Source organism: Cyphellophora europaea, assembly GCF_000365145.1.
Source record: "Cyphellophora europaea CBS 101466 unplaced genomic scaffold supercont1.7, whole genome shotgun sequence".
Taxonomy (NCBI): domain Eukaryota; kingdom Fungi; phylum Ascomycota; class Eurotiomycetes; order Chaetothyriales; family Cyphellophoraceae; genus Cyphellophora; species Cyphellophora europaea.
Window position 1 is genome coordinate 1189406 of NW_008481813.1, and position 23857 is coordinate 1213262.

The window sequence follows — 23857 nt, forward strand, 5'->3', positions numbered from 1 at the left end:
TTGGCCAACGCCTTCCGATGCTCGCCCCAGCTCCGCTGTGGGGAACCCGATTGCTCATGCGCATCTTCTCCTTCCTCTCATTTTGATCCTGCTACACCCACGGTGCCTATGCAAGCTATACATCGCCTGCAGATTCAAGACACTGTTTGTGTGGCATTTCAAGCATGAGGCGTGGCTGAACCGGAGACTCGTTCTCGTCCCGACGATCAGCTCGACTCGGGCTTCCCCACTATGGCTACTAAACGGTCCTGGCAAGATGCGAATCCAATCCCTTCTCCCCATAGCATTCACGGCAACGTGGCCACTGGATCTTCTACATCGCCTCATTCGTTCAATTCGCCTACACAATTAGCTTCGCCCAAAAAGGCCCGTATAAGTGAAGATATCAAGGTGCTACCTCCCAATCAGCGAAGCGCCAGCCAGAGCAATGGCCCGCAAGCGCAGGCCGACAACAGCAAGATACCAGGCATCTCACGTAAAGTGAAAGCTTGCGCAGCGTGCCGGAAACAAAAGATCAAGTGTATCATGCAGGGCGACCCACCTTGCCAGAGATGTAAAGAGCGCGGACTTTCTTGTCGACTGAACAAGAGCTTACAGACGCTGATGTCGGAGGATAGCAGATGGAAATCCTCTGTCACCAAGGATGTTACCTCTCTGTATGGCTCAGTTGAGCAAATCCTGCAGTTGCTCAATCTTCCTCCTCTTCCACAGCTTCAAACGTCAACACAAGACCCAGCCATCTTCTTCGATCAAGACGATCCTGTTAAAGACGAAGACGAAGACGACTCTTTCGATAATTCACCAAAGGTCACTCCAGTTACCGACAATCTGTCCCATGTACCCATTGAATCCCTCTATCAGATCACCGGTATGCGTTCTCTACGCGCTGCTGAAGGGATTACTGAGGATCAATCTCGAATCTGCAAGCAATTGCGGGATACAGACTTCATCTCACGTGGTGTCATCAAGCTTGAGGACGCTGAGCCCTTAGCAGCGTACTACTTGAACAAGCTTGATCCATATATTTGGCACATCTGTCCGGCCTATAAAGATCTAGAGTCTTTCCGCAGCCGTTCACCCACATTGACTGCTGCAATTCTGACTGTAGCTGCACTACATGACACAGAGCACTGCCATTTATACTCGATCTGCGCGAAGGAGTATCGGCGACTCGTCGCCAACGCCATGTTTGAGCGCAAAATCGACATGGAGTATCTACGCGCGCTCGTCATTGGCTCGTACTGGCTGAGCGACATTTCCTGGACCTTATCAGGCTATGCTATTCGTCGCGCCAGCGAGTTTCACCTCAAACAATTTTACCTCCAGATCGCCGAGTCTGTTCGATCACCGGACAAGGCTGACCCATCCAAGTTGCACGAAGCCATGGACGGAATTCGGGTTCTGTATTTCCTGTACATCTGTGATCACCACCTGTCTATCTTGTACGGCAGGTCGTCTGTGATGCGCGACAACGAGATCTACATCACAGGCTGGGAAGCCTACCTAGCCTGCTCTCTATCGACAGATTCAGACCGGAGAGTTGCTGGCCAAATCTGCCTAATGTATTTGATGAATCAGATCCGAGAAAGCCTCGGTCCAGAGGACACATCATCAGTCTTACCAGCATCTGCATTACCCAAAATCAATGGGTTCGAAAGAGATCTTGATGACTGGATTGCGAGATTCTCTAGACACAGTAAGTTTCCACTTGCGACTGTGCGAGTGAAGAGACCTAACAGGCGACAGATCCAAGCCAATTGATAGGCAACTGGCCTAACAAAGGCGCCATCATGCATTATCATTGGGCTAAGTTATACCTACAGTCGTATGTGTTGAGGGGACTGCCAGAGCAAGGTGCCGTTATTCCAGAGCATTTTCTGGAGAATGCATCAGCAGCAGTTCAAGCAGCGATTGCCATCATTAACCTTCTACTAGAAGACAAAGATGCGCAAACAGCAATTGCATATGTGCCCCACCACATCCATGGCATGGTTGCATTCGCTGCCATGTTCCTCCTCAGGATTGCAACCAAGCATAGCGAGCAGCTGTTCGTGGATCAGAGTCGATATCAGCGGTTGATTGGAGCCCTAGCTCAACATTTCAAGACAGTTGATGTTGGGAAAGATCACCTCATTCACAGGATGGCTGAGGGCCTAGAGAAGATGTCGGAAAGCTTAGGTGGGCCCGTCCGACGAAGTCGCAAGAGCACCAGCAAGAGCTTGGACCTTAGTCGATCGCAAAGACCACCACTCAACACGATGAACAGCCACGTGACGAATGGCTCCAGTGACATACCGGACTATGGAACATTGGACCCCAATGCTTTTGATTTCGGCGATCCTACCATGAATCTCGGAATGCCTTTTTTCGACTTCGAGGGCACGACGTTGAACGGTGCTGGGAACAGCATGTGGAGCTTCAATTGAGCGATACGTAGTCATGACACAGTCAACATATTTTGCAAATGAGACAACTCTTACTTCATTACTTGAGTAATATACAATGACCAGGAAACCAGCCACGAGGCGAGGCTGAGAAATACATGGTGGTGATTGGCCTACGTTGAGCCAGTGGAGAACGTCGCCAAGACTGGAGTCAAGCTGCGTTTTCTGAGGAGCTTCGAACCTGCCAAAGCCAGACAGCACATTGAAGCTCGACATCCGCCCCCGACCACCCTTTCGCGCTCTCTCATCCTATTGATTCGCTAGCCATGGCTACCCAGAGGCTGGCGCTCAACTTGCGTCAATCCCTGCGCAGCCGAGCAGCTCTCAATGCCATCCGAAGCCCCATCAGACGATATGCGAACCCCGTCGAGTCTTCGCGGACGGAGTCTACTACGCTGTCAAATGGCCTGACGGTATGACTGGATGGTTGAAATGAAACTGAGCAGCTTCTGACGGATCTATAGATCGCGACCGAGCACTCGCCATGGGCTCAGACCTCTACCGTCGGCATGTGGATCGATGCTGGAAGCAGGGCGGAGACCGACAAGACGAACGGTACTGCTCACTTCCTAGAGCACTTGGCTTTCAAGGTATGCGAGGACAAGCAAAGAACTGGGTGGAGACTGACTGGCTCAGGGCACGGGCAATCGAACACAGCAACAGCTAGAGCTTGAGATTGAGAACATGGGCGGCCACCTCAACGCCTACACATCTGTACGCCTCCCAAGGGTACGGTCCTGACGCTAAGCTAACGTGGAACAGCGAGAAAACACTGTGTACTACGCCAAATCCTTCAACAATGATGTCCCGAAGACAGTTGACATTCTTTCCGATATTCTCCAAAACTCGAAGCTCGAACCCCAGGCCGTCGAACGCGAACGCGATGTGATTCTCCGGGAACAAGAGGAAGTCGACAAGCAGCTCGAGGAGGTTGTGTTCGACCACCTACATTCAACCGCTTTCCAGGGACAGCCTCTTGGACGCACCATTCTCGGCCCTCGCGAAAACATCCTCTCCATCAACCGTCAAGATCTTGTGGATTACATCAAGACCAACTATACCGCTGATCGTATGGTCCTCGTTGGCGCCGGTGGCATTCCTCACGAGGAGCTCGTCAAACTTGCCGAAAAGCACTTTGGTGGTCTGCAGGCTCGCCCCCCTACTTCGTACGCCGCCGAGATCGCCGCCGAGCAGAAGCGCAAGCCACAGTTCATCGGCTCCGAAGTCCGCATCCGTGATGACACAATTCCCACCGCCCACATTGCCATTGCTGTTGAGGGTGTAAGCTGGAAGGATGATGACTACTTTACGGCGTTGGTAACTCAAGCCATCATCGGCAACTGGGACCGTGCCATGGGCAACACTCCCTATATGGGCAGCAAGCTCGCCGGCTTCGTAAACCACCACAACCTAGCCAACAGCTTCATGAGTTTCTCAACAAGTTATAGTGATACTGGGTAAGTCTATCTCGCCAATTTTCCTAGAATCAGGCTAACCATAGCAGTCTTTGGGGTATCTATCTCGTCTCAGAAAACAAGACCCAGCTCGACGATCTCGTCCATTTCACGCTCCGTGAGTGGTCGCGCCTATCCATCAACGTTTCGGAGGCGGAGGTCGAACGTGCCAAGGCCCAACTCAAGGCATCGATCCTTTTGTCGCTCGACGGCACCACTTCTGTCGCCGAAGACATCGGTCGCCAAATCATCACGACTGGCCGTCGCATGGATCCTGCGGAGATTGAGCGTGTGGTCGGTGGCATCACGGAGCAGGACGTCATGCGCTTTGCGCAGAAGAAGCTGTGGGATCGCGATATTGCCATGTCGGCGGTCGGCAGCATCGAGGGTGTTCTCGACTATAACCGGATCAGAAACGACATGAGCAGAAACAGTGCCTAAGTCTGATGTTTGGAGAAGGGGAGGAAGGTCGTCGAGCGGATCGCGAGAACAACCGGTCAGGCGATGATGTAGAACTAGTAGTAGACGCGTACTGGTAGAGGAGCGTTCATCTGTCTGCCGGAAGCGAAAAGCAGGTGGAGTGAGGCAAAGGGTGCTTCGTTTGTACAGTCAATCCATCAATCAATCCAAATGACCTATTCGGATTCGTCCAGTTCTGGACTTCGTTTGTTCAAATTTCATGGGTCGCTTTGGTGCATCGCTGGCGCCCTCCAGCATTTTATCGTCGACCGTTTTGTCTGGCCCTTACTCATCCCAGCGTCATTTTCACGTCTCCGAGTCATATCCACGTCTCCTTCGTCTTCACCACCTCCTCCGTCTCCCACCCCTTCGCGCGCTTCACCTGGCTCTCCTCTTCCTCCCCTCGCTCCCGCTTCTTCACTTCCGCCTCGCGCTTCACGCCCTCGCCCCACATCACGACGCGCACACGCATGCCATCCATACGGCGATCCTCAACCTCGTCCTCGTCCTCGCCGACCACAACGGCGCACTTTGCGCGCTCGGCCTCTTCATGCTCGGCCAGGCCAGTCATGTGACGGCGGAGCAGCGAGGCGCCGTTGTCCGGGTCGGTGCGCTCGTCCGGGTCGGTGGCTTCGGTGGCGGCACCGCTGGCCAGGTATTGCTGAGCGAGGGGGGCGGTGGGCGAGGTAAGCGGCGGTGGTTGGTGGGAAGGGGTAGTTGGGCGCGCAGCCCGGGCGGTGGCCCAATGTGGCTCAAGGTCGTAGTCGACGATGTGCTCTTTGTTGGTCTTGGGGTTGTACTCCCAGACCGGGACGCGGGTGATGCCGAGGCCGAGGTTGCGATTGCGAGGTGCCATGGTGAGATCGGGGCGAGGAGTGGGTTGCCGGGGAAGAGAGGTGAGAGTGAGACTTGAGTGGTGAGTGATGAGGTGAGGTGAGGTAGAGATTCTGTCGGTTTGCTTCAGAGATGAGTAGAGTTGGCCTTAAGTCTGGAGGAATTCGAGGTTGAAGGCTCAAAGAGTCGAGGAGAATGTTCAGGGGAAGTAACTGTGGTCGTGCAGTCCAGACTGGAGTTCTCACCGCAGAGACAGAGTAAGGAAACCAACGAGTAAAGCGCTTAAGACTCAGTGCACGCCATCACCGCGGAGACAGTTGGATATTCCGCCCAGCCAGGTGGCTACTCCTTGGACAACGTGAGAGGCATGGTATAAGAGTGCTCTATATGAGCGCGGCAGGAGACTTAGGCACAAAGAGAGGGAGGATGGAAGGAGAAGTTACATAAGAAGCACAGGGGCTGGGGGAAGAAGTTCATGTTGGTGAACTTCACTTACAACTGTGAGGTGGGCCGAGTTGCTGACAGATGGCTGGCATTGATATCACCTGGAAAGGACTTTGCAACTGATCATCCTCAGGCCATCCTCAGGTCATCTTGAGTTCATCCTCGATACTCACCCTGTCCTGACAGCTTTTGCCGATTGCACTTCATCCAGAAGGCGTTGGCCCTGCCTATCGTCCAAAAATGCGTCGAGGAGCAGGGGCACAACTCTTGCACTCAGCGTCTGATAAGAAAGCCCAAGGTCCACAGCGATCGAGCTTGCCACAGGACTACAATTCTCATGCTGCCGCAATCGAGCGCTCGAAAGCAGCATACAGTGTGCCCGCTACGCTGTGCAGGTGGCCATTTGTTTGGAGACTCGTTCCGAGGAGCGACGTCTGTGTATATCAGCAGATCAGCAGGAGCATAATACAGAGTATGGAGGAAGGAAGTCGTCCCTGAATGAGAACAACAAGTGAGTGCCCTGAGGCTTGGTATCAGGTGGAGCCTTAGGCTCTCCGGATAGCTGTTTACCGAATCAGAAGCTGAACCTTGACGGAACATCTTATGTCTACTTGTCAGCGGCGAATCCTCTTCACGACGGCCGCTGTTGCTCTACATGATGTTGATCCGCACCGCCTGTTGGTTAGCACTTGCCTTCAGATGCACCAGTGCTAGGGCACAGACTGCTTTGACTACGCCGGCTTCGTGACGATGAGTACCCTCCGTTGGGCACCAGCTACAGACAAGTCCAAGGCATAGAATGCTCCAACTGACAACTCAACTAGGGCTCTTCGCTTGCCGAGACTGCACAGCACCGTCACCATGCTTAATACAGAGGCGCAGCCCATGCAGGTCTTGCTAGTGGCCCTGGATTGCATTGGGCGCACCCCAGGCGCAATGCTGAGCAAAAAGAGCTGCATTTCTTACTCGCTGTACTGTAGGACCGTCGCCTATTGGCATGTCTGCACAAATCACGACGCATATAGGACCTATGTTGAGGCTTCAATCTATCCCCAAAGCCAGGCTGCTTCCAATCTGTGGCGGGGTAATTTGACTTAGCGCAGCGCCTTCCCCGTCTATCTCAGCCTGTGGGAAGCATCGAGACCTCTTTTATCACAGACTTGTCGCTGTTTGTTTCTGTCATATTCAATGTCCGGCACCAGGCAGCGTAAAAGAACCCCGTGAATCTATAATCTTTGGACAGTCGATCGCCCTGCGAAGGCGGAAGCTGCGGGACTGGGCATCGGCATTGCCAGCCTGGCTGTGAGCTTCAAGGCCTGCATTGACCTCTTCGACTGCTTCTGCGCAACGCAGACCATCAAACGTGACTGTACGCAGCCCTTCGTGCCACACCATTCCCGAGCAGCGATGGCCAACCGATTCGGCAGATTCTCGTCTGATTATCAGACTCGACATTGAAAAGGCTCTTCTACTGCAATGGGCCGATAGAACGCGGCTTCTGGATGGATCCTTGGAGACATTCGCTGGCAAGAACACGACCGTACTCATCCACAACATCCTCCAATGTATTCTTGCACTCCTCAGCCAAAGCGCTGGTCTTGAGAAACGCTACGGTGTACGTCAACGGTCATTGAGCAATTCCAAAGAAGCGCCTCTCGAGGCCCGTTTGTGTTCTGAGGACGATGCTCACTTTGGGAAGATCATCAAAGCAGTGGAAAAGCTACATCTTGAAGCGTCTGGTGCTGATGAAAGGGCAGCATGCTCCGTAAGTTCGACTCCGGGCCAAGGCCGCCGCTGGCGGTGGGCTATTCACGATAAGAAGAAATTCGAGGAGCTTCTGCAGCAGCTATCAAACTTCGTGTCTAAGCTGGGCCACTTGACACAATTCCATTGCGAGTTAAATGCCGACCATGTCAGAAAGCTTTCCACAGCCGCAACAGTGCCGGATGCAATAATACGTCCGGCGATGTCTCGTTTCGCGCACCATGATGTACTGGCGGTCGCGATGGTTCAGTATCTGCTATCCGCAGGTTGTGATCCCAATGAGGAATTTCTCGAAAGGTATAGGTTGATAGACTACGACTGGCGGGACCGACGACGCCTTGGAGAGAGCTGCTGGTGAACCAACAATCTCAGTTGGACGAGACCATTTATTTGGAGGTTGTACGTCTTTTCCTTGATCATGGGGCATCCATAGACGATGCGCGAGCCGTGTTGCCACACTGTCAGTCTTGGGGCGGTATTTCCGTCATAGAGGTTGGAAAAGTCGAAGAATTTTTGAAGCAAAAGGAAGAAAGCATGCGCCGCAGCACAGATGCCAGGGCGAGGAAGAGACGAGCTTCCGGCCCGCTTACCCTCGAGCGTGGCATGAAGAATACCCGCGCAGAAGAACCTTCGACTGACCTATATTGATTGCTTCATAGAGAGGGGCCAGGACCCGACCCGACGACTACCAGTTTCCACATGCCGTGACCATGCTCTTCTACACGAATGACGCAAGGACGACTTTTAGAGAATCGGAGTAGTATTCATACTCATGCCCATGCCTATATACATATACTTCCTCCTCCCAAACGCTATGCTGTGCGCAATGCTGATACATCCCGTCCCTGACACCACACAGACACCCAAAAAGAAAGAAATCTTACCCCCCAAACCAACCACATCAATCAAGCCCATCTCAATCATCTCACCTAGCACCTTACCGCCCCCTCCTCCCCAAAGGCGTGACCTGCACCCCACCATCACCCCCCTCCACCTCCTCTGCCTCGCCAGCCCTCTTCTCAGATCCTCCACTCTGCACGCCCGCAGGCGCCTCCGCCGTCGCCGTCGGCAGCGCCCCCGTAACTCCCAGCGTCAGCGCATTCCCCGGCGGCGGCCCGCCCTCTTTCTCGCTCTGCTTCTCCGGCACGGGTGGCGCGGCCGCTACAGGCTGAGCTGCGGCCGGCGCTGCTGCCGCCGCCGGAGGTGGAGGAGGGGAGGCGGCTTCTGCCGCTGCTGTGCTTGTTGTTGTTGAAGAGGTGTCAGATGTGGTACTACTTGAGGAAGAAGCTGGGGCTGCGGCGGCGGCCGCGGCGGCAGTAACGGGCGTGGAGGGCTGTGCTGCATCTGTTACTTCTGCAGCTGCTGTCGCCGTCGAGGCCGCGCTTGACTCCGCCGCAACGGCGCTCGAGAGCGTTGCGATGTCAATGGTCGTCACCTCGCCTGGCACGCCCGCAACGGCAGGAATGGCGCTGACATCTGCAGCTGAGGCATCTTCTGATGCCGTGGTACTAGCCGCCGCTGCAGCGCTCTCCGCTGCCACGCCAGTCGTGTCCGTGGCGGCAGCCGCACCGCCGGACTCTGTGACCGTCACGGCTGCGACGGTTACTGTGACTGTCGCTTGCCCCTGACCTTGGCCTTCGCTTCCAGCTCCCGCTTCGGCTGCTGCGGTGGCAGTGGCTGTCGCTGCTGCTGCTGCAGCACCGCTATCACCGGACGCAGCGGCGACGGAAGAAGCTACTTGGCCCGCTTGGGAAGCCAGCTCGGGTGGGATCGGCACGACCGTCACACCAACGCCTGCTGGCGCGCCTGAGGCGGGAACGACGTTTGTGACTTCCGCTTGCGTCGTGACTTGCGCTGTGGCTTCGGCCGCAACATCGGCACTGGTAGACGCTGGTGCTGCTTGATTGGCAGTTGCCTTGATGCTTTCCGCCGCTGCGGAGATCTCTGGCGGGATGGATCCGACGAAGGCTGTAGGAACGCCATTCGCGGAAGGGGACACGATGGATGTGTCAGGTGCAGGTGGAGCTGGGGGCTGAGTTGCTGGTGGGAGGGGTTGCGTGACGGCTTCTGTGGTAGGCACTGGCTGAGCCACGGGCTCTGGTTGGGGTGCAGGCTGTGGTGCAGGCTGAGGCTGCGCTTCCGGTTGTTGAGGAGCTTCTGGCTGTGGCTGCGGTTGAGGTTGTTGAGGAGGCGCTTCTGGCTGCGGCTGCGGCTGCGGTTCAGGCTGGACGGGGGCCGACGCTGGCTCTTGCTGTCCAGCGCCCTGTCCTTGATCTTGACCTTGACCTTGACCCTGACCCTGACCGCCCTGTGCTTGACCAGCAGCAGGCGCTGCGGGAGATTGAGCCTCTGGAGCCTGTGTGGGAGCAGCAGTTGGCTGAGCAACTTGCTCTGTGGCGTCTGGTCGAGTTGCTGTCTTCTCCCCTTCAAAGCCTGCAATCGTGCGAGTGGATCCACCATCAATGACAATGATGTTCCCGCCAGCATCTTGAGTTACCGTCGGAAGATTTGGATCGGGATTCGGATTGTCAGCAATAGCGCCCGCGCCTGCGTCCTGAGCTTGCTGTCCTTGACCCTGTCGGCTTCCTCGCGCCTGTCCGCCGTCTTGGCCACCCCTATCCTGTCCCCGACGACCACCCTGGCCATCGCCATCACCTTGCTGCTGTCCTTGCGCTTGAGGCTGAACCTGCGCGGCAGCTGTTGGTTGGCCTCGTTGGTCGCCCACCTGTAGCGTCGTCTGTGTCAGGATGGAAACCAGCCCAGTGTTCCCGCCACCCCCTACTCCGACCGCTGGAACCGCGCCATCCTGACTACCGGCTTGCGATGGCAGCGCCGCTGTGAAGATGGTGTTCGTGCCCAGACCACCATTTGTGTCGTCCCCGTTGAGCTCGTTGGGGCGGTTCCGAGCTCCGTTACCTCCATCATTCCCGTCACGGTCCCGATCTCGGTCTCCTTCGCCACCACGATTGTTGTCGAAAGGAACGTTGCCACTTCCATCGCTTTGCTGCCGCGGCAGAATGATCGAAGGAACCGGCTGAGGGCTTGCGAATCGTTGGGCAACAGTAACTGGTTTCTTCACGTTCGATAGCTGGATCGGGCCTGCCGCCGTTAGGGTCGCAAGGAAAAGCGAAGCCGCCACCGGCACAGTGATATGCATCTTGCGATATCTATGAGTTCTAGTGTTTCGAGCCTGCTCTTAATGTATGCGGGGCTGTGAGCCTATTTTGAGTCTTTTCGTAAGTAGAAAGTCGGGAGGAACGGAGCCAGCTCGCCTCCGCGAAAGAGAGTGTGTAGAGAAAATCGAGCAAAAAGAATGAGCAACAACAGACAAGGAAACTCGTTACGCGTGGCTAGCTGTGATGCGCAACAGCACTAGAGGTAAAGAAGTTTTGAGTAGGAGGAGATCGTCTAATCTCAGGAGCCGGACGCGGCCTGGCATATGAAGTGTCGAAAGCGACCCGAAGAGGCTTTGCCCCGTGTGCCACGAGCCGACTTGCGGCCTGCTGTCCATACATCTGTGGCAACCATTTCTAGAACCCCCGGGGCAAGTCCAAGCACGTCTCTATGAAACGACACAGGGGCTTTTGGTCATGGGCTGAATGGCTTTCGTGAAGGCAGTCTCGTAACGGAAGAGACGAGAGGAGGCGATTGGGTGAGGTTGAAGTAGGCGACAAGTTTCAGCCTTGGCATTATGAAACGAGGCGGCCCAGCGAACAGGCATTGATTGGCTCGGAATGTTTCGCAGACAGCGCTTCCATTGATATTCCCCAGCATGCTGTTTCATGGTACGGATACCTGTTAGGCAGTGGCATTAGGCTTGTGTTCTATCTCTATGTCTCGTAGCGAATTATTGTCGCCTGACTATGCTGTAGTCGGATAATGTACAAGATGAGTGGCGTGGCGTTGGCGCTGGCGCTGGTGCTGGCGCTGCCGTGCCAAGCCATGGCTGTTTGTACATTGGAGCAGCGAATATGTTCATCAGTACAGCTTGCGCTTTTCCGATATCTCTTCGAAGCACTGCACCTTGTCTCCTTCTTGCATCTCTTCCCATTCGTCGAATGCGATGCCACATTCCGATCCCTTTCGCATTTCTGTCACGTCCTTCTTGACGTTCTTTAGTGAGTTGAGCGAGCCAGTATATACGACGTCGCCCCCTCTGATCACACGCACCTTATGCGAGCGGCTAATGGTGCCATTCGTGATTTTGCAGCCAGCAATCTTGTGCTTGACCTTCTTGATAGTCACATCGAATATCTGTCCGATCTCGGCCTCACCTAGCACCTTCGTTGTGACCAGGGGTGGCAGCTCGGCGGCGACCTTCTCCGTGACCACGTCCGTCATCTTGTAAATGACATTGTGGTCAAGTACTTCGAGACCGGCAGCCTCAGCAAGGCGGTACATCGTACCATCCACAGGCTGATTGAAGCTGACCGCATAGCCGACTTCGCCCGTGGCCGCCAGCATGCGGATGTCGGATTCTGATATCTGGCCCGTGCCGCTGTGGATGATGTTGGCCTGAATCTCCTTGTTGCCAATGGAACTGATAGCGGCTACTAGAGCTTCGACAGAACCAGCAACATCGGCTTTGACAACAAAGTGGACCTTGGCAGGTCCAGATTCATCAGCAGCTAGCCAACCTGTTCTTGAATCCCGGAGTCGAACTCGTGCTTGCTTTCTGGATGCAAAGCCTTGCTCTGACTGCCAAGCCAGAACCTTGGCGCGAGCTTCCGCTGCCTCGGATCTCGCAGCATTGATAGCTGCCATGTCGGTGGCATCGCGGAGAGCTTCGGATTTTTCCAAGCGAAGATCGACCACTTGCTTAGCATGTTGCTCATCGTTTGCTTGAAGCACTTCCAAGCCGGCTGTAGGGTCCTCGCCACGCCAGCCGTCAATCTGCACAGGAGTACCAGGTGGAGCTTCTGAAACAACATCACCTTGATCGTTGCGGAGAGTCCTGACACGGGCCCACGTATTGCCAGCGACGATGAAATCACCTGGACGAAGAGTCCCTCGTCGCACAAGGACAGTTGCAACACGTCCCGCAGAGGTGACCTTGCTTTCAATGATCCAACCTTCCGCAGGACCATCGATCTCTGCGCGGTAGTCGGAGACATCTGCAAGGGTAATGATGGCCTCTTCAAGCTGTGCCATACCTTGACCCGTCTTACCACTGAGGGCAATAGCTTGGTAGTCCCCACCGTAATCTTCAACAGTAATATCAAAGCGACTAAGGTCTTGCTTGACCCTATCGACATTGGCGTCCTCTTTATCGACCTTGTTAATGGCCACTATGACCTGAACGTTGGCGTCGAGAGCGTGTTTGATAGCTTCCTCCGTTTGTGGTTTCACACTGTCGTCTGCGGCAACGACGAGGACAACAATATCTGTAACGTTCGCTCCTCGACGTCTCATGTCCAGGAATGCAGCATGACCGGGAGTATCCAGGAATGTAATTGTACGTTGTGTCCCGGGCATGGTCACAGAAAAAGCACCAATGTGCTGCGTAATGCCACCATGTTCGGAAGCTACCACGTTGGCCTTTCGCAAATAATCGAGAATAGTAGTCTTTCCATGGTCGACATGTCCCATGATGGTGACGATAGGCGGACGAGGGGGAAGCACCGACGGATCCTCGGCGGGGGGTCGAGCAACCAAATCTCTTTGGGCTTCCGCAGTTGCGAGGACTGGGTCAAATCCATACAACTCGGCAAACATGGAAGCGGTTCCGGAGTCTAGAAGATGGTCGTAGCGAGCGCCCTCGAAGCCCTCCTCTTCCAGCTTTTGCATAAAAGTCTCCAACCGGACATTCAGAGCTTGAGCCATGTTCTGAACACTGATGAATTCCGGGATCTCGAGACGGTGTTGAGGCGGCTGCTCGACGATTTTCGGGGCAGGCTTTTTTGACTTTTTCTTCTTGCGCCCATTGTCGAGGCCATAGAACTGTTCCTCAATCGCCTCCAATTCGTCTTCAATCGACCTCTCTTTGCTGCGCTTGCCCTTCTGGACCGGAGTCTTTGCTGAAAGATCTTCCTCTTCGTTTTCATCAGCATAGCGATCGCTCCGTTTACTGCGCATGCCAGGCTTGCGTCGGTGCGTATTGACCGCCTCGGGAACCGGGTCGCTCAAAGGCACTTCTATAGATTCGTCAAGCGCGGGTTCCTCGGCCTGCGACCACCTTGGAGTGGCTTCCCGTGGGGCAGAAGATGGTCGATTCCACGAGTTGGACCTTGTCGCAGGGTTTGAAAAGGTCTGGTTCTCTGAGAACCTCCCTCGCTGGTGACCTCCTCTGCGGTTGGGCGTACGCTGTTGGCTGCTCTGTGTGCTGCCGACCGCCTCTGCGAAAGCATCGAAGCCTGAAACCACAGTGCGCGAGCGCGAGGCTACTGACCTCACAGGAGGAGAAGCTCTTGTTTGTGACCCGTTTCCACGCGCGCCGTCGAAGACAGTGCCAAATCCATCTCTTCGGCGAGGAGTGTCCTGTTGTTCTGTGGCTTGGGAAAGAGTGTTCAGCGTCGTATCATGAGGCCTTTTGTTGTTGCGGTAGCCGTTAAATGATGACCAATTTGAGTTGTCACGCTGAAATCCATTGCGCGCAGGTTGTGGCCGGAAGCTGTAAGAGCGGGTTTCCTGTCTGTATCTGATGTCCCCCTCCTCTTCATCGCCTCTCCGTTCGGCTGCGGCTGCCCCTGCCGGTCCCCTTAGTGGTGACGACCTCGAGTTATAAGCACGGACATGGCGGCTATCAGAGCTCGCAAGATGGAGCGAATCGATGGTCGAGCGGAAGGAGCAGAAGAAGCAGAGATTCTGTTTCTATTCTCCGTCAGTGTTATTCGAAAACGCAGCAACAATGTATTCACCTTGATCGCTATCCGCCGGCGCATCATCTCCGAAAGCAGCAAGCGGTTGGCAGCAGTTCTGATGGCGACGACGAATCTTCAATTCACGGACCAAACCGTATCTACAAAATGTTTACTGCCCAAGCTAGTGCTAAATTGGCAGGCCGTGGGTTACTGCTGGATCGGGATAGCTCAGAAGATCTAGCTACCTAAATACTCTATTGATTGTGAGGCGCCCGCACATGAAGACTGCAACAGATCTGTGGTGCTATCAAATCTGTCTCTTACTCGGCGAAGTACATTTAGCATATTCGACCTCTATTGGGTTCGTGTCAGCCTCTATTTCAGTATCGCGTAAGATTGGTCCAGACCTTCGCAGAATATGCAGTTTTGAGGTCGAAGTATCCGGCTTTGCCGTCGCCGTATTGAAAACGAGTCTGCCCTGTTAGTGGGCCGCTCCCCTGGGCTCGGAGCCGAGGAAAAAGCATCCGCGCTTTACCCGTCCGACTGATTGTGTGTTAGGGGCCAGACCGGTGGTGCAGGAGGTTCAGACCACCTGCATTGGGGCCGAGCCAGTTGGCCTGTTGACTTCAATCTTTTGCACCAGGCACCTCACGTTACTGAGCAGTAGTTCAGTACGGAGCATGAGGAATCGCGTCTTTTGCGGCTTGCTGAAACCCATGTATTTTCGTCCAACGGCCGCCAATTAAGCCGATGCACTGCGGCGTCACAATGCACGAGGTCTTACCTGACCAGGGCTTAGTGATCGCCCGACCATGCCCAAACAGCGCAAGTTCGGTGTCTAAGCCTCTACCTTGCCGCAGCTTGCCCGCCTAATTTATGGAGGCTGCCATGGTGCTTAATCTCTCGAGGCTGCCCGTGTGGATAGCGCGCTGTAGGCCTTCTCCTGGATTTCTGGCTGATCTCCTGGCTCTTCTCATTCTTACCACGCTCACTCCCGACCATCTGAGGGCCTTCGTTCTCATCCATCTATTTTGTTTCTGCTCGACACATTCGACGTATCGTCCCTATATACTTACCGCCTTTAATATCGCCACTATACGCTCTTTTTCCAGGACGCGGCATTCTTCGACTTCTGGCACGTGTCTGCCCGGTTCAGCCGCAATTTCGAGCACGCGACCTGCATACACTCTGTTCACCACACCCTTTTAATCACAATCCCATTCTCAACGCAGAGCTTGTCGATGCCGCGCCCATCACTATAGTTATACCAGTTTCAACTTTATAACACTCGCGAGGTGAACTCACTCAACATGGTTCCCAGCGCCAACAGCACAGCCCCGGGCTCCACGCCTGATCTGGGCAGTCCCCAATTCGCCAGCCATGCTTGGCTCGAACCCATCATCGTCTTGAGCATCATGATCACCTCGCTGGTTGCAAACCGACGGCGGGGGTATCGCATCATAGAGAACCGCAGAGGTCGCTCACCAACTCGATCTCTCCTTGCCAGCAACAGTCCATCACGATCACCAGGATCATCATCATCACCAGACTCGGAGCACCTCCTCGCCGAAGACCCTATGGCAGACGACTACTCCTCAGGTCCCAAGACCCGATCATGTTGCGGCCTCACCACCGTCCAGACGCCCGATAACTCGCGCTTTGCCAACAACATCCACTCCCGTGTCCTTGCCAAATTTCCCTTTCTCATCGAAATGTTCTACTGGATCCTCAATTTCTTGGCTTATGCGCTCACCAAGGCTGTCGCAGCACAGTTGCTTGTACGGGGTGGCAGTGTGTGGGATCTCGCTCAGAGTCACGGCTTGCAAGTGTTGTGGGTCGAGCATGATTCCTTTCTCTCCTTCCTGTTCCCCGTGCGTGAGAACGAGTTCCAGGGTTGGTTCCTCAGCGGACATACCACTCTGCTCACCTTCCTCAACCGCATTTACAGTCTGGTGCACATCCCAGGAAGCGTCAGGTAAGCCTCTCCCTCAACTTATCCTCGTCTCTCACTTACCTACCCCGTACCTCATCATTCCTTTATCTTCCCTTCCATTTCATCTCCCCAGACAAATTACTAACGCCCAATAGCTTCCTCTCCTGGTACTACTTCGCCGCCCCAAATTTTTCCTACTTCTCCGCTGCACGGCGCACCATGACCCTTGGCAACTTCGCCGCCTTCTTCATCTTCACGCTCTGGCCATGCATGCCCCCACGTCTGCTGCCGCCTTCCTACGGCTTCCACGACACAGTCCGACAGGATAATGCCGAGTCCGCCTTCGTTGGCGCCGCATACGTCAATCAATTGGCCGCCATGCCCTCGCTCCACTTCACGTACGCGTTCGTCACTGGCTGCACCCTCATCTACCACTCGTCGGTGCTCCCCTACCCCTTCAGCTACCCCAAATCCGTTTCGGGCAAGTTGCGGCGCTGGCCTGGCACGCGGATCCTGTTCTTCCTCATCGGCCTGGCGTACCCGCTTCTGGTACTGACCGTGATTGTTGCGACGGCCAACCACTACTTTTTGGATGCCTGTGTGGCCATGTGTACGGTCACGATCAGCTTGTGTATCAACCGTGTGTGGTATGTGCTCCTACCGGCAGAAGACTGGTTTGCGTGGTGCATCCGAGTCGAGAAACCGCGGCCGACCACGGGCGATCGTTGGTGTCTCGGTGCAGACGAGGGCGAGAGGCGGCGGCGGAAAGAGCTGGAACAGGCGTGAGAAAAGCGAAGTGTGAAGATGAAGTTAGATTTAAGATGAGGTCCGAAAAGTCAAGGGCCGCACCGGTCTGTGCGCGCGCGCGTTAGCATTTAGGCAAGGCACGGGCACGGCAAAACCATTGTCGCTTTGGTCGCATGATGGCTTCAAGAGGGGAAAAGGGGGTCTTGGCCTAAAGCATGGTGGGAAACGGTGGTCTGTTGATGAGAGGTACCGGCTCTCCATGCCCACAGCCCCGACCCATCCTATTCAGGCAAACTGTACAGATGCAGGCGTAGAAAAGCAAAACCGTGGCAAAGGAGATTACGCACCTCTGGCAGATGCGCCAAAAGGGGAACTGGGTATATAAGCTACCTACCGTAGATGGGACAACGACCTCCATTAATACTTTATATGTTTGTATATCTACACACATATCTTTATGTATATGCGAACAAACTACACCACGTGATGGACGCATGACTCCATGTATGTATCTGTGTATCTATATCCTTAGACGTAGGCGCTTCAACGTATGGAAAGCCGGGGAAGGCGATGGTTACGCAGAATGTCAAAAGATCGTGTTTAGCTACCTTGGCTGCTTGCCCGCCTATGTGAATGTATACCCGTAGTATTGTGGTAGGCTATTCCCTGCATAGCATCCCTACTCGCTCGAAAAGATCCCGATGTCGTGATAGCTAAGATGCATATCCATTAGCAACTGCGTGCACCACGCATAAATAACCTCCCCGCCCACAAATGATCCTGAAGGAAATCTAGCCCCACGTCGCATAGAAGGAGTAGGGGCAGTGTTCCGATTCGATTCATCAGCTGCACTGAACTGGGCACAGCGAGGTACACTCCTGAGTCATGTCGGTCACCGGAAGGCTTTGTCGCCAAAGTTCTCGCCATCGCCAATGGCACTCATCGGCGCTGACCTCACGCCGCTCAAATCACCGCTGCCGGTTCGTCGCAGGGCCTGTGTCATAGTCTCGATATTCAGCTCGCCACCTGTCATCGGGCTGGGTTGACCGAGCAGTGGCGGGCTGCCTGCAGTCCGCATTCCACGATTTGGGCTTCCTTCAAATCCCTTGGCGCTGGTTGCAATGCTGGTAGGCGGTGATGTTCCGAACGCCTGCGAAGACACAGGTGAACGCATAGGTGAGGGTGATCTCGGAGCACCCAGCACTGCTGGATGCGCACCGCCAATAGCTGAATCGCGCCTTTGATCACCGCCGATGCCTTCTTGCTCGGCGTGCACAACATCGGCGAACGAGATAAAGGACAAACGGCGCACGTCGGCAGAATCGAGGGAGCCGTAGTTGGACACATCGTCCGGACTCGGCTCGGAGGCACGTGCGATTGCGGGCATCGAGGGTGTGTCTTCCACAGTTGAGGAGGCCATGGAATGCTCCGCACCTGTAATGGTCACGGCTGCCGGTTGATGCGTGGCATGTGTAATGATCTCAACTTCATCAGGGTCAAGCTTGGTGTTCGTAATAGCCTCGGCAGATGCATCTAACGCAGGCGGGATGTGATTCTCTGTTACGACGTGGGCTGGGATTTGAGGGGAGAGCTCGGTCGGGTGGGTTTCGTCTTGCACATTTCGCTCGAAGATCATGGAAGAAGCAGGTGACTGCGGTCGTGGTGAAGCCGAAGTCACCGAAGTTATGGGTTGGCTAGGCGAGCCAGGTGTAATATAGGGATGAGAGGTCCGCTGAGGAGACACAGACCCCGTGAGAGAATCGCTGATACGGAAGGGAGAGGATGGTCGCAAGCCAACCATAGGTGGTATTTGGGGAGCGGATGATCTGGAACTGGTGGTTGTCATCGGATCCTTCTGTTTGGACTTGTCATCTTCTGGCTTCTTGCCCAACTTCCAAAAGTCGCGCTTGCGTGGTTTCGCGCTGGTATCGGAATCCGTAGGCGCAGACATGTTGGCGTCGTTCTGAGATTTGTCCAGCAAGGGGGCGCTCGAGTTCTTAGACTCAGCACTGGCGCCGCCGTCTTCTTCTCTTTTCACTGCAGACAACGTGGACATGCTGATGCCGTGAAGGTGCAGGAAAGTCGAAGTGCGCCGAGAGGGGTCGAGGAGCGTGTGAAACAGTGATTACGGGGCCAAATGCTGCGATGTTGGATTAGTCGGTGTCGAGGAGGTACATTTTTGCCAGAACGATCGATCGGTGGACTTGGTAGATTATGCCGGTCGTACGAGCAGACACAGCTGTATTGCACTAGATGGTAGAGGCCAGCGACCTGTGGCTTGGTCGTTTCAGTGTTTGTTCCGTGAGACACCGCGGGGCTGAGAATCGCAAGGACAGCAGGGCTAGATAGTGCGGAACACGAGAGGACGTAATAGCAGAACGACGTCTTGCAAAAGGAGACAGCAGAGGGGAGGACTGGCTCAAAGACAGATGTCAAGTGGGAAGCAGGGAAGCCAGTGTTGCGAGTTGTGACCGGGGGGCTCGGGGGAGTCCCTGATCGACCAACGTCAGTTGGCGGTGCAAGACCTGCTAAAGCGAGCATCACAAGATACGACGCCAAGCCTAGCTTTTCTACGCCGCCATTGGTCTGTTGCTCGGCCGCTCCTGTGCTCTTCCTTTCTCAATGCAGCCGGCGACTTGACCATAGCCTCAACCCAACAACGGGCCGGATGTGCTAGCAACCATCGTAACACTACGTTGATCTAAAAGCGGTGCGCTGCTGGCGGGCCACCGTCTACCGCATAGTCATCGAGGTCGAATCTCGTGCCCCTGTGCACCTCTCGATTGCTTCATCTCGAGCCGCCAATCGAACAGAAGGATATACACCAGCAGTGATCCGTCAGCAGGATGCAATCACTTACGGTGCCGGTGCCTCCGCCGGCCTCAGCGCGCTTCTTCAAGATGTGTGCGCGCGTCCTGCAGCCTGTGCAAATGCGACATGAGTCTACCTATCGTCGGTCACGCTCAAAATTGAACATCAAACCCGACCCAAATTTCCTACCAACCAAAACCGAGCAGCACGATCACATCATTTACAATCCACCGCCGAGTATGCCCAACGTCTACCATACACCTACTATTTTCCTGCCCAAGGATGACAAGAGAAGAGCTATTCAGGCCTCGCTTCAGCCGTACTCTCAAGCACAACTCTCAGCGGACTTTATACCTGCTGTCAAGCAGCCATACGAGAAGCGATACCATCTGACCAAAGACGATGTTGAGGAGATGAGAAAATTGCGAGACGAAGACCCGGTGAAATGGAGTCAGTCGGCACTGGCGAGGAAATTCGACTGCTCTAATGCATTCGTTGGCTTCGTCATAAAGGGCATGTCCAAGGAGAAGGCCAAGCAGCAACAGGCCGTGAACGAGGTCATCAGATCCAACTGGGGTGTCAAGAGAAGAACGGCGCGCGAAGATCGCGCCATCAGGAAGGAGCGCTGGTACAGGGACGAGTAGAAGGATCGTTCTGGCCATCAATGTTCCAATAGATAGATACCTTCAAGACTGTATACAAACTATTTCAGACTTCTCATCGCTCCGACAATGCTCGTCGCAAGGTGGAGATAGTCCTAGTAAGTTGTTTTTGACCTTGTTGCAATGGTTTGGAGCTTCTCGCGTGTTTTCTGTAAACTTCACAGATATCCGATGCTACCCATCTTCGTAGCACCCATGCTCCTCCGCTATTGCGTCCTGCGCCCCGATTCATGTTGCCCCTCTACCTCCGTGCTTCACCTTTCTCCTTCGTGCGGTCCTCGAGACAGTCTCTACCATTCAATTTATTTCGTTCATCAGCCAATTCAACGTCCCTCCTACGTGCACCCCACTACCGCACCTACTACGGCCACGTAACAGACCATAAGATGGCTCCGCAATTGGATCCCTATTTCAAGAAGTAAGAATGATACGATGACTGTGCTGATAATGGTCTAACGCTGCGCAGGGTGGACGAATTGTCCGAGTCCTTCATTGACCGTAAGCTGCCTCCTTCTGCCCTGTAGCGGGGTACTGACCACCAGCAGGTCTTCGAAAGGCTGTCGCTATACCCTCAGTATCAGCCGAAGATGAGCGTCGCCCTGAGGTCGTTCGAGTATGCGAGTCTATCCAGTGGCTAGGGTCTAATACTGACAATCTATAGATGGGCCAATTCCTGGCGGATGAACTGAAGAAACTGGGAGCAGAAGTTGAGCAACGTCCTCTGGGCAAGCAGCCACACAAGGAGCATCTCGATCTACCACCCGTAGTAGTCGCTCGCTATGGCAACGATAAGAACAAGCGCACAATCCTGGTCTATGGCCACTATGACGTTCAGCCCGCTCAGATCGAGGATGGATGGGCAACCAAACCTTTCGAGTTGACCATTGACGATAAGGACCGCATGTTTGGTCGAGGCTCGACAGACGACAAAGGACCTGTCCTTGGCTGGCTAAATGCGATTGAAGCTCACCAGAAGGCCGGTATCGACTTTCCAGTCAATCTCCTCTGCTGCTTCGAGGGCATGGAAGAGTACGGCTCCGAAGGTTTGGACGATTTCATCAATGCCGAGGCCAAAAAGTACTTCAAAGACGCCGATGCTGTCTGCATAAGTGACAACTATTGGCTAGGTACTGAGAAACCCTGTTTGACATATGGTCTCCGTGGCTGCAATTACTACAGTATCGAAGTATCAGGTCCTGGCCAGGACTTGCATTCAGGTGTCTTTGGCGGTACTGCCCAGGAGCCCATGACCGATCTCATCAACGTCATGTCCAAGCTTGTTGACAACCAGGGTAAGATCCTGATCCCTGGCATCAACGAAATGGTGGCCCCAGTCACGGAGGAAGAGAAGAAGCTCTATGGACCCATCGCCTACACGATGGACAATCTCTATGAGTCTCTCGGCTCCAAAACTGGAATCTTCGACAACAAGGAGCAAACTCTGATGGCTCGCTGGCGATATCCGTCACTGTCTCTTCACGGTGTCGAGGGCGCGTTCTCCGCACCGGGCGCAAAGACCGTCATTCCTGCCAAGGTCACTGGCAAGTTCTCCATTCGCACCGTACCCGACATGAAACCTGAAGCTGTCACCGAGGCCGTCTATAAGTACGTGAAGGACGAGTTCGCCAAACTCAACTCGAAGAACAAGCTCAATGTATACCTGCAGCACGATGGTAAGTGGTGGGTCGCATCGCCTTCGCACTGGAATTTCAGTGCTGCCGCCAAGGCTGTCAAGCAGGTCTTTGGCACTGATCCGGACTATACCCGCGAGGGCGGCAGCATCCCAGTCACGCTTACCTTTGAAGAAGCAACCGGGAAGAACGTGCTTCTTCTGCCAATGGGCAGCAGCACCGATGGCGCTCACAGCATCAACGAGAAGCTGGACAGAAGAAACTACATTGAAGGGACGAAGCTGCTTGGAGCATACCTCCACTACGTCGCCGAAGAAAAGATGACCTAGATCGTGTTGCCAAGGGGAGTTAGACTCGCTTCGCCTGAAAAAGGCAAAAGGCAAACAATGATGATCGCTACATCACTTTGGTCAATTGCCGAAGCCAAGGCCAACATTGTACACTTCCTGTAGCGAAGCACGATTATTGCTCTGAATGTGCTTGCCGGCTTTATTATTTACAAGTATGTCGGGGCCTAACAGTAGATCGTTCCCAGATACAGACTCCACTTCGTTAGTCGGCATATGACACCAGAGGAAGAAAACAAACCGGATGCTGCCGGCAGCTTATGTCTCCATTTTGCGACGCTTACCATCCTAGTCCTAGTCCCCTAGACTGTGACTGCCTACAGAGTCACAATGATATAACTTGAAAACACGGCCAGGATCTATAACAGAGACGGCCCCGAACCTGATTCACCGATAAGATGTTTGACCTTCCCAGAAAGACGTACACCGTTGCCTCGACGGGCCACACGTACGAATACATCCGCATCGAGGCGGCCAATGCAACCAAAAGTACAATCCTGTTCTTGCATGGCTTCCCCGCCATTGCTTCTGGCTGGCATCACCAGATAAAGTATTTTGCGGACCTGGGACACCGCATCATCGCACCTGACCTGCTGGGGTTCGGCGGTACTTCCAATCCAGAGTCTGCTTCAGAATACCGCAGCAACATCTTGATCGAAGATACCATCGCCGTGCTGGATCATGAGAAGATCGGTCGCTTTCATGGTGTTGGTCACGATGCTGGAACCTATGTACTGTCGAGACTATACAACTATCACCCCGCGAGACTCTTGAGCATGACATTCATCGCCGTGCCATACGGCGCCCCGGGAACGCACTATGACCTGGAAGCTATGAATCAATTGACAAAAAAGCTCATCGGTTTCGAGAAGTTCGCGTACATGTACTTCCTTTCGTCCGACCGGTCGCCCGAGCTCATAGAGCAGCATGTGAGCATTACTTTTTCCTCGTTGACTCCAGCTGCATGACTTGACGAACTGAGCTGACACCTATACGTAGCTGGCGTCATTTCTGAACGTCGCATACCACAAAAACGTTGACATCAAGGCGGACAGCTTCTACCCGCCTGGCAAGTTACAAGCTTGGCTTGAGGCGGATCGGAATGACGAGCAGGTCCTCTTGAGCCCGGAGGAGAGCACGAGGTGGCTGGAGGCATTCCGTAAAAGCGGCTTCCGGGGCGCTACCAATGGGTCAGTACTTTCCCCCTCATCTTCTTCACAATTCGGCGCAGACTGACTCAAAGATTTCAGATACCGCGTCATGGCCGAGAATCTCAACGAGGAACACGAGAAGGCCGACCTTGCCGCTGGCAAGCTGACCACCAAAATCGAAATCCCCGTCCTAGCCATCGAATCAACGCCGGACAAGGCCAGCCTGCCTGGCTTCATGGAAGGCGCTATCAAGCCGTATGCCACAGCGCAGCTGACGACAAAGACTGTCGAAAGTCAAGGGCACTATCCCCATATCGTATCAAAAGAAGAAGTCAACCAGGCAGTACACGAGTTTCTATCTCGGATAGACTCGTGA

The 23857-nt window shown here is 54.4% G+C and overlaps 10 protein-coding genes across 10 annotated transcripts; 6 read left to right on the forward strand and 4 right to left on the reverse strand.

The window, feature by feature from the left end:
• Nucleotides 1-231: 231 nt before the first annotated feature.
• On the forward strand, nucleotides 232-2426 carry HMPREF1541_07537 (uncharacterized protein; the record flags this gene model as incomplete). The annotated part of the gene is made up of 2 exons (XM_008721861.1): nucleotides 232-1696; nucleotides 1747-2426. 2 exons carry the CDS (start codon nucleotides 232-234, stop codon nucleotides 2424-2426), a joined length of 2145 nt encoding a protein of 714 aa, XP_008720083.1.
• A 284-nt stretch (nucleotides 2427-2710) lies between these two features.
• Nucleotides 2711-4339, forward strand: HMPREF1541_07538 (mitochondrial-processing peptidase subunit beta; the record flags this gene model as incomplete). Its single annotated transcript, XM_008721862.1, has 5 exons — nucleotides 2711-2857; nucleotides 2909-3034; nucleotides 3081-3158; nucleotides 3207-3901; nucleotides 3949-4339. 5 exons carry the CDS (start codon nucleotides 2711-2713, stop codon nucleotides 4337-4339), a joined length of 1437 nt encoding a protein of 478 aa, XP_008720084.1.
• Nucleotides 4340-4676: 337 nt separating this feature from the next.
• HMPREF1541_07539 (uncharacterized protein) lies at nucleotides 4677-5213 on the reverse strand (the record flags this gene model as incomplete). The annotated part of the gene is made up of 1 exon (XM_008721863.1): nucleotides 4677-5213. The coding sequence occupies one exon, from the start codon at nucleotides 5211-5213 to the stop codon at nucleotides 4677-4679; it is 537 nt and encodes a 178-aa protein (XP_008720085.1).
• Nucleotides 5214-8336: 3123 nt separating this feature from the next.
• HMPREF1541_07540 (uncharacterized protein) lies at nucleotides 8337-10556 on the reverse strand (the record flags this gene model as incomplete). The annotated part of the gene is made up of 1 exon (XM_008721864.1): nucleotides 8337-10556. One exon carries the CDS (start codon nucleotides 10554-10556, stop codon nucleotides 8337-8339), a length of 2220 nt encoding a protein of 739 aa, XP_008720086.1.
• An 821-nt stretch (nucleotides 10557-11377) lies between these two features.
• On the reverse strand, nucleotides 11378-13474 carry HMPREF1541_07541 (translation initiation factor IF-2; the record flags this gene model as incomplete). The annotated part of the gene is made up of 1 exon (XM_008721865.1): nucleotides 11378-13474. One exon carries the CDS (start codon nucleotides 13472-13474, stop codon nucleotides 11378-11380), a length of 2097 nt encoding a protein of 698 aa, XP_008720087.1.
• A 2035-nt stretch (nucleotides 13475-15509) lies between these two features.
• Nucleotides 15510-16918, forward strand: HMPREF1541_07542 (uncharacterized protein; the record flags this gene model as incomplete). The annotated part of the gene is made up of 2 exons (XM_008721866.1): nucleotides 15510-16174; nucleotides 16288-16918. 2 exons carry the CDS (start codon nucleotides 15510-15512, stop codon nucleotides 16916-16918), a joined length of 1296 nt encoding a protein of 431 aa, XP_008720088.1.
• An 853-nt stretch (nucleotides 16919-17771) lies between these two features.
• Nucleotides 17772-18935, reverse strand: HMPREF1541_07543 (uncharacterized protein; the record flags this gene model as incomplete). Its single annotated transcript, XM_008721867.1, has 1 exon — nucleotides 17772-18935. One exon carries the CDS (start codon nucleotides 18933-18935, stop codon nucleotides 17772-17774), a length of 1164 nt encoding a protein of 387 aa, XP_008720089.1.
• A 790-nt stretch (nucleotides 18936-19725) lies between these two features.
• On the forward strand, nucleotides 19726-20334 carry HMPREF1541_07544 (uncharacterized protein; the record flags this gene model as incomplete). Its single annotated transcript, XM_008721868.1, has 1 exon — nucleotides 19726-20334. The coding sequence occupies one exon, from the start codon at nucleotides 19726-19728 to the stop codon at nucleotides 20332-20334; it is 609 nt and encodes a 202-aa protein (XP_008720090.1).
• Nucleotides 20335-20738: 404 nt separating this feature from the next.
• HMPREF1541_07545 (uncharacterized protein) lies at nucleotides 20739-22312 on the forward strand (the record flags this gene model as incomplete). The annotated part of the gene is made up of 4 exons (XM_008721869.1): nucleotides 20739-20770; nucleotides 20819-20850; nucleotides 20898-20965; nucleotides 21014-22312. 4 exons carry the CDS (start codon nucleotides 20739-20741, stop codon nucleotides 22310-22312), a joined length of 1431 nt encoding a protein of 476 aa, XP_008720091.1.
• A 416-nt stretch (nucleotides 22313-22728) lies between these two features.
• HMPREF1541_07546 (uncharacterized protein) lies at nucleotides 22729-23857 on the forward strand (the record flags this gene model as incomplete). The annotated part of the gene is made up of 3 exons (XM_008721870.1): nucleotides 22729-23259; nucleotides 23330-23520; nucleotides 23581-23857. The coding sequence occupies 3 exons, from the start codon at nucleotides 22729-22731 to the stop codon at nucleotides 23855-23857; spliced, it is 999 nt and encodes a 332-aa protein (XP_008720092.1).